The sequence below is a fragment of the Cebidichthys violaceus genome, unplaced genomic scaffold (genome assembly GCF_023349555.1).
Source record: "Cebidichthys violaceus isolate CVI_PGR_0920_01 unplaced genomic scaffold, fCebVio1.0.p SCAF_23, whole genome shotgun sequence".
NCBI lineage: Eukaryota > Metazoa > Chordata > Actinopteri > Perciformes > Stichaeidae > Cebidichthys > Cebidichthys violaceus.
The window spans coordinates 7,003,210-7,016,277 of NW_027176406.1; the positions used below are offsets into that span (position 1 = coordinate 7,003,210).

Consider the following 13,068-nt stretch of genomic DNA (forward strand, 5'->3'; position numbering starts at 1 on the left):
GATGTGCTTTTTTTCCACACACACCAAATCCTTTGATGTACCCTGTGCTGTATCCTAGTTCCTTCAAAGGATCGAGGTGACTTCATGCTCTGTGAATCTGGCATGTAATGAGTTCTAACATAAAGCTTTTCGTGTCTCTCGTTTTGTGTAGGATTCTCATCAACCAACATGCTCAGTTCAGGAAGCAGTGCAATGCTTTCTTCATTGACCTGGTGTCCACTGTGTGCTTCAAGGACAACTCTCCCCCTTGTTCAGCTGTCATTGTCCATCTGCTGTCCTTTCTCATGGTGGAGGTCAACACTGTTTCCATTCTCAGAGGTGGGACACTGCTCTAACCATGCTCACACAACCTTGTCTCTAGTTATACATATTTTGTCAGCTCTTAATATCCTTTTTTTTTTGTCTGTTTTATTTCCAGTTAATCAAAAAATTCGGACAAAAGTGCTCTCCCCGTTTGATGACTCAGTGGATAAAAATCCAGTGGTTCGGTCAGTAGTGCTCAAACTCCTGCTGAAGTACAGGTGAGGTTGCACATTAGAAGCCTGCTAATGTGCGATTTGAACATTTTTAGCGGGGTTTCTAATTTTTGTATAAATTGTACTCTTTCTGAAGCTTCGACGAAGTTAAAGATTACCTACAGCAGCATCTGGTGGCAGTTGAGCAGAGCAACATCTTGGAAGAGACGGACAAAACTGAACTCTACTTGTTGTACATCAACTGCCTGGAGGTACATATGAAGTCTGACTCAGCTGTATATTTGGAAATAAACTCCTTTGTCCAGCAGCACTTGTTAAGATAAATGAAATGCAAATCTGCTAATAACACATGTGGATTGTAGTATCTTGCGTTGTGATACAACCTTTATAGAATATTTATTCATTTCTCCAGGATTCCATGTTCGAAAGGTTGCAGTTCAGGTCCATTGCAGACCAACGGGTGTGTCTGCAGGATGAAAGTGCCTTCCTGACAGACTGCCTGCAATCACATGGTCAGTCTGCTGAAACAGCCACTGTGGAGTACCTGCAGCAGGTTGCCAGAGTGCGCATGGACCTGGATTTGGCTGCAAGCTTCATCACAGAAAAACTCAGAGCCACAGGTGTGTAACTCTAATGAACTATAGTATTATTTTTGCACATACTGTACCAGTCACTGAAAAATATGAAGACATTTGTGATTGGTGTGTGTTTTATAATAACAAAATGCTATTCTTCCTTCTCTTTTCAATCACGGCAGAGTCTCAAGAGACTGGTCAAAGTGGAACCACAGCCTTCCTGACCAGTGCGGTGAACTTGTGTAGGCGCAGTGGAAACGACTGGTATCGTGTCTACTTGATCCGGAAGATCTGCAGCCAACATGGAGTGGAGTTTGTCCTGAAACTCCTCAAAGTGGATGAGATGCGCTGGCTCTTCCCTGAAGAAGTGCTGCAAAAGGTTTGATTATCCACATTGTGATTTTCAGTGCCCAACTAAAGGCAAGGTTGTAATCAAAATGTAATGCCAGCAGTAACTAAACAGTGTGATTACATTTTCATTCCACCCAGAGTGAGGAAGCCACTCCAACAGACCAGTACCTTGTGTGTGGAGATGACTACAAGACCATCCGAAATGCTGTTGCAAAAGCAGTTATGGAGGGAAAAGTGAACGGACTGGACGAGACTTGTGAGGTAAAGTTGCGTTACTTTCTTTTTGGTAACTGAGCATCGGCTCGGGACTGTGCTTCTGAATGTATGTTTACGTGGGTGTCTTGTTGCTCTCTTTCTTTGTAGGGGTGCAGATGCTTACCACAGCGTACAGCAGTTTATCTTCTGTTGGCACTGTACAGAGAAGTCACCACTCTCTACAGAGAAGGCAATGCTAGCTTCCATCCCAAGCCTGAGGTAGATCCTTACATTTGGACCTTATGAGCTGATCTGATAGATTTGTTTACACACATTTTTCCGAATGACCACGGAGAAACTGTTCTGAAACTTGTCACTCCATATCGAGTAAACATCACTATTAAGCCCACCATATATGCTTTTCAGACATTTTTAATATAAACTCTTCCATTTTGTTTTGCTTTCAATTGTGGAATGGGAACCAATCATAAAAATGCGGCTTTACTGGGCATTTTTCTGTCTGTGTTAGTAAACTACATATCCATATATTAATGTATCTTTGTACCGACAGCAATTAGAAGCCTTGACGACCTACATCGAGAACTCCAAATTCCTTGCCAGCCCACAGATGAAGGCCTTTGCGAGGGCTTTGGTGACCAACCAACTCAGGTCTTTGGTTGTTTGTCCCGGGGCCTCTGGTGCCCAATCTGTGCTGGTGGACTTAACCATCCACCTGGCTGCTGTCTTGCTCTGCGGGAACCAGGGGATCTTAGCTCCCCTGCAGCAGCTGGCAATGGAACCTGACAACATGCAGGTATGTATATTGTCAGCTGCTTTCAGTGTTGGCAACTTGGCCTCCTCTTCTTTGAAGCAAATTGAATGTTTTTATCTGTTTGCACAGGCAGCCTTCTTGCCTACCATGCCAGAGGACATGCTAGTAGTGGCTCATCAAGCTATGGGACCGGTGCGGTGGTACTGTAAGTAAACAGACAAAGAAAAAAAATTACTCTCAAATTTCAAATATTATACAAAGTCATTTTTTATTTACTCTTCCCATAGATTGTCCAAATGGTCACCCCTGCACCATTGGAGAGGTATGTAATGTTCAGTCTGACTCATAGTAAGTTTGTAATGAGTCTCTTTTTTGTAGCATTCTTTTCATACTTTGAAGAATTCATTTTCTTGCACCCTATTTCTTTCCTAGTGCGGCCAGCCCATGGAAACAAGTTTTTGTTTGGACTGTCGTGTTCAAATTGGAGGAGTAAACCACTTGCCTGTGAAGGGATTTCAAGTTGTTCAGCTGCAGTAAGGAGGCTTTGACTTAATTTGGGAAAGAAAAAATATAATTGAAAAATTTGTATTGATGTATTAATTGTCTTCTCACAGGGGAGACCGCACTCAGACAGGTCACGTCCTCGGCGACCCAAGTCGCAGGGACAATCCAGACATGCTGGACACAAAGAGCATCTCCCTTGTTCCCTTCACCATGATCCGCATGCTCACCCACATGGCCATGCTGTTGGGTGCCTGCAGTCACCCACAGGTAGCTTAAATAAAGTACAGTGCAGTTCTAATGGAGATCCTTTCTCCATGCAATATATTCTTGAGTGTTTAGGTGCAGCTAAAAAAAACAAATGCTCACAAAATAATACAAACCCCATCTTTCTAGTGTTATAACAGTATTGATACTGTTTATGGGGGAGTCTGGTCAGTCATCCACTTTATTTGTGTTTCTAGTCTATCTCTGCCATCATCAAGCCTCCAGTCCCTGACCCAGCTGCATTTCTACTTGCTCACCTGCAAGAGGACATGAAACATCTGATCAGATCCCTGGGTAAGGGGACGGACGACACAGTCAGCGCCGTTCACCTGCTCATCAGCAGCCTCCAGGAACCCAAACAGCCTCCAACATGTAAGGAACAACAAACCTTCTGTTAAACTATTGTGTGCTGTGCCAACATTTTGAGTAACATAATGATTCCAAAAATAAAGTTATAATGCTTTGAGACATACCTGTCTAGGTTACAATTTGTACCTCCGAAAATGGAACTCTAGATTCACTGGATTACCTTCTACTATTAAGCTCCCTGCTGGTCTTTGCTTTCAGGGCCCGTTCCTTATAACAATGTGCTCTCCACCAAAGAGGCTAGAAACGGATGGGAAATGGAAGTGAGCAACGCCATCATCACACCTCAGCTGAAGGTAGAAATACTTTTTGACAATTTGTTCTAAAAGGGAACAAATAGAGCACATCATTAAATTTCAGCAAACATTTTGGTAGAATGTGTGCATGTAACACATCCTCCTTTGTCATTTGTCTCCGCCACAGCACTTGGATAGACAGCTGAAGGAAGTGAACGCATTCATCCGGGCGGACTCTCGCATCTCAGCCAACCCAATCATGAAGCTCATCTTTGGCGATCCTCGTCTTTTCTTGGCCTCCCTTCCCCAAAATTCTCTGATCCACAGGTCTGCTGTGTGGAGCTGCAGGGAGAAAGTGTCTCTGCTGAGCCTCACCCACATTGTAGAGCAGAATGATGGCAAAGAAACCGTGCCGGTGCTCTGGAGATTTCTGCATAGGGTAAGAAAACAGTGACCAAACATGGCAGTCCACTTTTGAAAGCCAGCGAAAGAATCCTGTGGCCTACTTAGAGCATGTTTTGGAGAAGTTACTCCTAAAATAGTGCGTCATAGTGGCCCATGTATACACTGAGTTCCTTGTGACTCAAAATGTTGCATTTCCCTTAAACTCAGGTCAGAATGTCGATTGCAGTGTTGCGCCATTTAAAAAAAGGAGACATAAAGTCTTCATTTCAAAGAAATTTAAGTACATAATGTTTTTAGGAGTGATCTATCCGAGGGTGTAATTTCCACTGGAGGTCCTGTTTTCGCCGTTTCAGTTTGATTCATCCACTGACAGAGTACTAAACTTACAGCCAAGATCCAGATGCTAGAAGCTCTGATTTGATCAAAAATGCTTCTGAGTCACCTTCAGTTATTACCGTTTGCTTCCAGCGAACATGCAGCGAGTGATTAGCAAGCTTCAATTTGCCCCGGATTTTGTTATGGAAAGTATTTTAACCAATTTAATAATAACTCCCTTTGCGACACCATTTCTGATTGTCTTGTAGTCTTCCCTGAACACAAGATTCAGGTCTAAAGGGGGTCGTCTTCACTTGAAAATTTAACCCACTATATCATTACTTGCAGCATTACATTTAGAATACAACCATGCTTTCATTTGGGCACTAACACTAAAAATCATAATGTGGAGAATTAATATTAATTCATTATTTGCTTTGTATAGTATATGTTTTTTTTATATTTACATTTATATTAATTAAGACTTAATTAAATAACATTAATTTACTTATTTTTTTTCATTGAAGGACCTCTGACATCATTGTTTATGGTTCCACAATTACCAGAAATCATGTATCATCTTATATGCCATAAAAATATATATATATATAAACTGTAAGACTTAAACAACACATTTTCTTAACTTTTCTTTAAGTTTCACATGCTTAGGTCATGAAGAGCATTTAACAGGTGATTATGTGAACACACCACGCTTTTTAATTTTAGGAAGCAGAGCTCCGAGTGGTGAAGCACCTTCCTGATATCCTCACACTCCAGAGAGATCTGGTGAAGAAGTTTCAAAACATCACTGAGCTGAATTGTGGCACCATTGCCGAGTTCCTCCACGGTCAGAAAGCAGGTACTGAAACATAACTGCCTATGCCAGAGGTTCCCAACTTTTTTTTTTTGTAATTGTATGACTCACTCTACACAAGCGATAAAAAAGTTCCACGCAATTCCTAATTACCTCTTTCTCGGAAATGTCATAGTAAAGTAGCTTAGTAGCAGGTGACGTACAGTTTAAAAGCCTGCCTGCCAAGGAATGAGTTGTTTTAACCTGGAAGGAGACAATGATTGATTATTCCTAAAAAGAGCTGAATCTCTTCCACACGTCAGTCTATCCAATGTGCTGCAAGCTGGGTCTCTAGTTGACGCGTCTACACTTGGGATGATCTTAATTTTTTTTTGTTTCTGTCATGTGTGCAGTTTCACTGAAAGCCTGGTATGAGAAATACATCCAAATCTTCCTGACAACGTGGAATCAGCTCAGAGTGTCTTTGGCCACTAACGGTAAATACAAGCACACTTTACGCTAACGCTGGCCCGTCCAACGTCTTGATCCGACTTGAATTGAAGTGTTTGTCCTTCAGGTGAAATCAAGATCCCGGCTGAGTTCTGCCAAAAAGACCTGGACCACAACAGTGACTTCAAGGTGCTGTTACCACGGCGACAAGGCCCCGGCCTGTGCTCCACAGCCCTTGTCAGCTACCTCATCGCCCTGCACAATGACTTGGTGTACTGTGTGGATAAGCACACTGGAGAGGAGACCAGGTGGGGGCGCTCATGCCACATTTTTCCTCACTTGCATAAGTTTGGCTGTAAGAGCACATTGTGTAAAGTTCTGTCCCTAAAAAAAAAATACTACATTTAGTATTGCTTTTACTGAGCTTTTTAAGTACCAAGTCAAAGATAGAAAGAGGTGAAAGCAGAAAAAAGCATGTTTGCAGATATATTCCCACAATACATACTGACACTGGCTGACTGGGTTGTTTATCCCTACCCCAGCTACAAAGTGAGCCCTGCAGATCTGACTGACCTGCATGTGATTCGGTATGAGCTGGAGAGGGACCTGATGCCCCTGGTTCTGTCCAACACCCAGTACAGCATTGAGAGAGGCCAGGAGACTCTTCACGAGTACGACTTGCCCAAGATCCAGCAACAGATCGTCTCCCGCTTCTTACAGGGCAAACCTCTCATCACTCTCAATGTAAGCAAATTAAAAGCACAAGCAAAGCACAGAAATTACTTCTCTTTTGTTTGGAAAATTGCTAAAACACCATATTCCTCGTGCCTCTGTCCCTTTTCCACAGGGCATCCCTACACTAGTGAACAGACATGACCGCAACTATGAGATTATCCTGAAGGATGTAAAAGCAAAAGTCCAGCAAGTAAGTCTTAAAAAACACTGCAGTCCTGGAACTACCTTTCATTCATCACATAGTATACTAAGCATGTTGCTGTAGAAAGCCCCTCATACGAGATGATGATGGCGTGTGTGCCAACAGGAGCCTCTTCAGACTCTCACCCTGTTTGCCGTGGCGGGGGAGCTGCACTCCTACAGCGAGGTGTGTGAGGCCTTGTCCACGCTGGAAGTGGCCCTGGGTTTTCTCGCCATGACCGGGGGAGAGCCTCACATGCAGCTGTCCTGCTACCTGGAGGAGGTGCTGCAGATGGGAAACCAGATGGCTGCGCATATCCTCAAGGTCAGCCTGTCTGAGACACCGATTATTTTACCCTGTTGCCGTTCTCCCACTTCCACTGACAATTTTGTTACTTTTTACACAAACAATTTGCCAAATCGACACCAAAGAGCAACATTTTTTTTTTTGCTCTCATACTATACTTTTTCAAACATGGTTTGAATTGGTGTGGGTCTTTTTTTTAGGTGCTAGGCGTGAGATAAAACTTAATGTTCTCCCTGTTTTGCTCACAGGCCCTGAGCATGTGCTGTCTTAAGCATTGCGTGGCTCTGTGGCAGCTGCTGGCCTCACTCAAATCAGAAAATATGCTGCGGCTCAAGAGGGTAAGGCATCAGTGTACAGATACGGAGGTGTAAATGCTATTATTATTATTCGTAGTAGCAGTTTTAGTGATCTGTTACATTTTACTTAATCACTACTTGTGTATAAAAGTGCAGCATTATACTTTATTTTGTCTATTCAATGCATGCTCTGTGTTCTCCAGGATCCATTTGTGGAAGTGTCAGAGATGTACAAACAGGCCCTGAGCGAGGATGAGCACCGGCTGCTGACTGGCTTCTTTTCTAAGAGCAGCGCTGACAATTTCCTGCTGGAGATGCACGAGTTCCTGTTGCTGGTCCTTAAAAAGCCCAATGCACCTGAGACCTACAAGCCTGACTGGAGGTAAAACAAAATCATTATTATAATATCATTATATTAATGTATATATATATATATATATATATATCATTATTTATTTGTAATTTGCTAACCATTGCACGTGTCTATAAGTTCTTAAAACGTGTCTGAATTTAGGCTAGATCATTAAAAATGGAAAAATGCTCTTAGTTGAAACAAAGTAGATTGTGTGTGTGTGTGTGTGTGTGTGTGTGTGTGTGTGTGTGTGTGTGTGTGTGTGTGTGTGTGTGTGTTTGTTTTAATGTGATGACAGATCACATGTATAAAGTGTACGTTTTGTCTCTTCAAAGCCTGAAAGTCACACTGGTGTCTTACATGGAGCGCAAAGACCTGGACGCCCCCCCTGATGTGGAGGAGCTCTTCCCAGCAGAGATCTGCCTCTCCCAGTATGTTGAAGCCTGGAAGTTCATTATGGCCTTCAAGCAGGAGCGAGGACAGAGACAGTGAAGACTTCCCTCGGATGAAGTTTACAATCATGGTGAATCAACATTATTGAAGCTGTCTAAATATGTGATATGTTCTGTATTTTACACATAATTATGCAGAGGAGATGTGCCTTTTATAGGAGCACTAATGTTGAGCTTCATAGTTCCACAAAAGACAGTGTGCAGTTCACATTTACAACCCACCTGTATGAAGAGTTGAACTTTTTGCATTATCTCGTCTGTTTTTGTTTCATTTTCAACATATCAACATATATAGCGTTTCCCTACAGTTGAAGGTCTTCTGTCTCGCACTTTTCTTGTAATGTGAATTTGTCTGTCCTGAAAAGAGGCAGAAAAGACAATCTGAATACTACTCAGGTATAACATGTGTAATAATCACACTGACCTAAGTCACATTCCTCAAAGCCACTTGTCACTTCCATTCCTTTTTTGTATTCATGTTATGTGTCTTATGTATGTTAAAGCTGCACTTGCCTTTCTTCCACTTTTTTAAATTCACTGTCTTAAAAAATCAATTTTCTTTAACTTGTCATTTAATGTTCAGCATATTTACAGAATACAATATTGCCTAGTTAGTTAGTTTTATGTTTGTGTGGCAATACATACTGCTGAATAAAGCATACATGTCACCTTTTGTGTGCTTGTTTGTGTGTTTTACATAATACATTTCTAATGTGGCATCTTCTTCACGTCATGCTGATGTGACTCAGTGCTGCTCCCTCCCCTTCTTTGCTAAACACTGACTAATATTTCCATAACTAGTTATTTGTCAACATGTAACAGCAGTAAAAATGTTTCCATCTGCCATTGTAAGCAAACTGGGTAATTTCCTCAGTCAGCTCTGAATTGTCTTGAATCCTGTAGCCATAGTGAAGTGTGACAGTACAATATTTTGCTCAGCAGGGGTTTGGCAACAAGAACAGTAAAGAAATGTGGATGTCGTGCTTAGATTCACCTCCTGTGAGACTAACATCATTTATGGGCATAAGCAGATTCCATTGTGTCTTTTTGTTTGTCGTGTAACGCTGCCTTCAGCTTAAAGGGTACTGCCCAAATAACAAAAACAAAACATATTTTCTCACTTATCTTTACCCAAAGAGATCATTTTGCTGTTACGTTACTCTGACATTTCTGTTGCTGGTCTCTTATAATTCCTTCTATGTGTCTGCAGTTGTAAACAGTGTTTTACAGTAGAGTCTCAACAGCATTGCTGCTATAGGTCACAAGTGAATTGCTCCTTATTTACATGTTACATCACTGGCAAAGACCAAAAGAGGCTATCCATGATGGAGTGCTCAGGAAATGGCTGCCGGCCTAAGGTTACGTGACTTTCTGACCCTCTGTTGGTGGGAGCTCAATGTGTTTCTGATCAGGCTGATGGAAATGATAAGAACAAGACCGCTGCTGGACGGCTCCTTAATTCAATTTCCTCTATACCAAAGCAGTGTTTAGCATAACAATGACAAATGGAAGCATGCGCCTGTGAAAGTAAACTATGCCAGCGACCACCCTCTCGGAGTCTGCAGTCAGTATAAATGATATCCATAAGAGGAGTCAAAGACTGTCGGGTTCCCCAGATTTCACCCAAATACCACTTTATTTTTGTTTTACTTTACTCCGCGGAAAGATAATGCATCGATCATGCAACTAATCTAACCTATAAATCCTGATGAAAAATAGTTGTGTTGACAGACTGACACCTAGAGCTGTCACTCCACCAGGCTACGGTGACTTTATAGCCATGTCCACATTGCTCATTAGCAAACCCGAAATGTGGAAGTACAGTACATGAGATTAATAAACACACCCACAAATGGGTCATGAGGCGTGATTTGCGCAACTCCGTCCTGTAGAACAAGCCTCACTGAGCAAGTTCAATCGCTTTCACTTCCACTTCTGTAGGCTTCAAAGCCGCCATGCCAACAGTACAAAGGGAAGGACACAAAGAGGCCAAATTATTTTCCCTGCTCTGTGTTTGTTTGTTTTTTTGTCTTTGTTTCTTGATGAGGAGGAATTGGGGGCAAAATTACTGTGCATCGTGGCTCACATTTAATGATATTCATGGTTGATGGACAGTTGGGATCAGGTCACCAGCATGAGGGTTTAACAAAGCAGGAGAATGACGTGCAGAAATTACCTCTTTTGGTTTGCTGCTACAGTATGTTGGAGGATTTGACTGCCCTGGCTGAATTATGGGCATTTTGTCTCCACAAAGTAGCTCTGCTGGGACTTTAATGCTCTGGTGATCAAGACTTCAGCCGGAGTTGTCCCTTCTTTTAAACTTTGATTAAATGAGCAATGAGACTAACTCAAAACCAGTATTTTAGAGTGTGCGAAATGTGACCCCCTCTATTTAAATGATCTGGTTTTGTTTTAAACCATATTTAAAACAAAATCAGTTGAGTACATGCTTGGTTCAAGTCTAGAGCCCATTTTTATAAAACCACAATCCTTTCAGCCCACAACTTAAATGTGTTTTTGATGTTGTCTAACGATTAGAAGGTAGTAAAATAAAACATTCCAGATTTCTAAACATGTATTCCTCATATGTCTGTTAACATTCTTAAAAAAAAAAAAAATCAAAAACATTACTACATTATAAGGTCTTTTGTTGGGGTTGTTTAAATCTCAGTTATTCCATTGCTCAGGGCTGCCACACACTTGGGAACACAGCTTCTGATTGGTCGACAGACTCAGGTGGGCATCAGGTACGCTAGTGGACGCTAACAACAACAATAACTGTTTTCAAACATCCAGTGTTGGATTTATCGTTATGGAATTTATTTGACAAAGCCTCCACACTGATACCGCAGTTCAAGGCTGGATTACAAAGCTTCTGGAAGGGAAACGATCATACCGGAGCCCTCATCTAATTGTCACGTGTTAGCTTCTCGGCTAACAGTTACATGTAAGTCTCTCAAATATATTCAGTATGTCCTATACAACATACTTTGACTAAGAAACCTACTGTGGCTACAAGTTATGCAGATGCATTAAGACGGGAGACGTGCAATCAATGTGCATTGTGTAATACATGTAAAATCATTGTAAATTGATTATTTGTTTATTTCCCATCATTATAACTTCATCAAACTAATGCATTATTGATGGCCTTGCGGTGGTAGTGTTGAATGTGTCCAGCCAAACCTGTCGTGTGTAATATTTAGCTTTCTTATTTTGTTGCCCCAAAATAATATTTGTTAATTCTAGGTCAGCATATCTTAATCAATTCTCCCGTTCATGCTTGCATTGGGTTATACCTTTGTTTCTGTTAACCCTTCAGAGATGCCCTATGCACTTCACAATCCAGTTACAATAATATAAAGTTCAGCTTTGAATCGTGCCTTGATCTATGGAGGAGCTTCAAACTTAACCCTTTGCAAAACAGCCTCAGATATTCATCAAGTGTGCACCTTGGGGATCCAATATCATTCTCAGGCACCGTCGCCAGTCAGGCGCTCCCAGTCAAAAGGGAGCTAAGATTTTAATGATTGTGGTATGAAATCAGTACCCTGAGATACCCCTGAGACCTCAGAAAGCACACCAACAGGCTACTGTATTTTCTATGGGGCATTACACATGCTTAACTGGCGGTCTGGGAAAATGTTTTCTTTAAATTAGCCCTTCAGGGTGCTGCTGTTATTGCATTATTATCAAATTAGTGTTTTTTAATTAATACGTCATCTGAAATGTATGTGCAAGTAAGGTCACAGTGGGGTGAGAGCAGAGAGCGTGTCCAGACTCTCAGGTTGCTCAGCCTGCTGTGCAATGCTTAGAGAGAGAGAGAGAGAGAGAGAGAGAGAGAGAGAGAAAACAACCTCAGTGAGCACATCTGTGAATTATATTAGCTAATTGTGTGCACTTCTCCTTGCACTTAACACTTGGGTTGTCCTCCAAGCACAAGGAAGAAATTAAGAGTGCTGCTGCCATGTTGTTCTATTAAATACGTGAAGAGAAAATACAATTACTAGTTAAGTGGGAACATACCACATGGGATTATGAGAGGCACAAGGTTTCAAGATTTCAGAAGGGGGTTTATTCGGTTTGCCATGCACATGCAGGTTTACCAGCAGCACCATTGTAAGATATTCATGCAAGCAGAGCACAGATAACAGACAACATCACTCCTCCTCCAAGTCCTATATGTCTCATCTTTGTATTAAGCAGTTAACCTACAAAAGTATGGGCTTTCCATAATGAAAAAAGGCTGTTTTAGCATAATACTGAGTCCCCAGTCCAAGTGGAGCCTGCTGCTAAACTCACCTTGGGCAGAGAAATTTTAACTGTACCTGTTTCATAACTACAGCTTGAATTTCAATACCAAACCCGCTCAGCCTTTGCGTTCCATAACAATAAAACCACATGTTGAATCTGATTGTTATGGTAAGATGAGAGCGTGTTTGAGAAGCCCAGAAATACAGTATGTCTGACCAAATAATAAGATGAAGCAAAGGCAAGACTGGGTTATGTGTCAGGTACTGAGGTTACATTTACATTGTAAGAAGCCCCTGCTGCTTTCACTGACTTTTGTTTCGGGGAAAAGGGCGCTGGATACCAGCCAGAATTGCTAATCCGTGCATTTTGTTTGTAGGGAAACACTTGGAGCACTCTTCACCGGTAGACATACTCTAATGTTACAGAAGGGTTTCTGCCGTGCTCTAGTACCAGCATCTTGGACATACACAAGGGTACATCTACACACCCAACCTGAACACTTCCTCTGCTAGCCTTTTAAGCTCGGCTGGCACTCTAATCATTCTGCTACTCTTCAGCAGATCCTCAGCTGTGCCTAGAATTAGCACTTCGAGTCTCTGCACCAGACACCACACAGAGGAAAGGATTACAGGTGGTGCTTCGAGCGCCTACCTTTCTGGCCTTTGGCAAGTATGTCTAGATTTGACTGAGGAGGACTTAGCAGACCTGTCAGGTTCCCACCCAGGTTTTGCCTCTCCGCTCTGATTGTGTGTGTGCGTTTGTCCCTGAAAGCCCTGACTATGCTTCTCCT

At 41.9% G+C, this 13,068-nt stretch overlaps 1 protein-coding gene across 2 annotated transcripts in view; it reads left to right on the plus strand.

The window, feature by feature from the left end:
• The window catches only part of rnf213a (ring finger protein 213a), a 31,330-nt gene extending 22,638 nt beyond the window's left edge, over positions 1-8,692 (plus strand). For both annotated transcript variants that reach the window (XM_068719012.1, XM_068719013.1), the window contains 24 exons: positions 152-318; positions 419-521; positions 613-727; positions 889-1,096; positions 1,234-1,430; positions 1,541-1,663; positions 1,766-1,876; positions 2,169-2,411; positions 2,499-2,574; positions 2,657-2,691; positions 2,802-2,902; positions 2,984-3,140; positions 3,335-3,509; positions 3,705-3,799; positions 3,927-4,178; positions 5,186-5,318; positions 5,666-5,749; positions 5,830-6,010; positions 6,245-6,446; positions 6,550-6,627; positions 6,745-6,942; positions 7,173-7,262; positions 7,424-7,602; positions 7,908-8,692. In XM_068719012.1, coding sequence (XP_068575113.1) covers positions 152-318; positions 419-521; positions 613-727; positions 889-1,096; positions 1,234-1,430; positions 1,541-1,663; positions 1,766-1,876; positions 2,169-2,411; positions 2,499-2,574; positions 2,657-2,691; positions 2,802-2,902; positions 2,984-3,140; positions 3,335-3,509; positions 3,705-3,799; positions 3,927-4,178; positions 5,186-5,318; positions 5,666-5,749; positions 5,830-6,010; positions 6,245-6,446; positions 6,550-6,627; positions 6,745-6,942; positions 7,173-7,262; positions 7,424-7,602; positions 7,908-8,064 — 3,460 coding nt within the window. In that variant the 3' untranslated portion in view covers positions 8,065-8,692. The remainder of the gene's footprint in view (positions 1-151; positions 319-418; positions 522-612; positions 728-888; positions 1,097-1,233; positions 1,431-1,540; positions 1,664-1,765; positions 1,877-2,168; positions 2,412-2,498; positions 2,575-2,656; positions 2,692-2,801; positions 2,903-2,983; positions 3,141-3,334; positions 3,510-3,704; positions 3,800-3,926; positions 4,179-5,185; positions 5,319-5,665; positions 5,750-5,829; positions 6,011-6,244; positions 6,447-6,549; positions 6,628-6,744; positions 6,943-7,172; positions 7,263-7,423; positions 7,603-7,907) is intronic.
• The last annotated feature ends 4,376 nt before the right edge of the window (positions 8,693-13,068 follow it).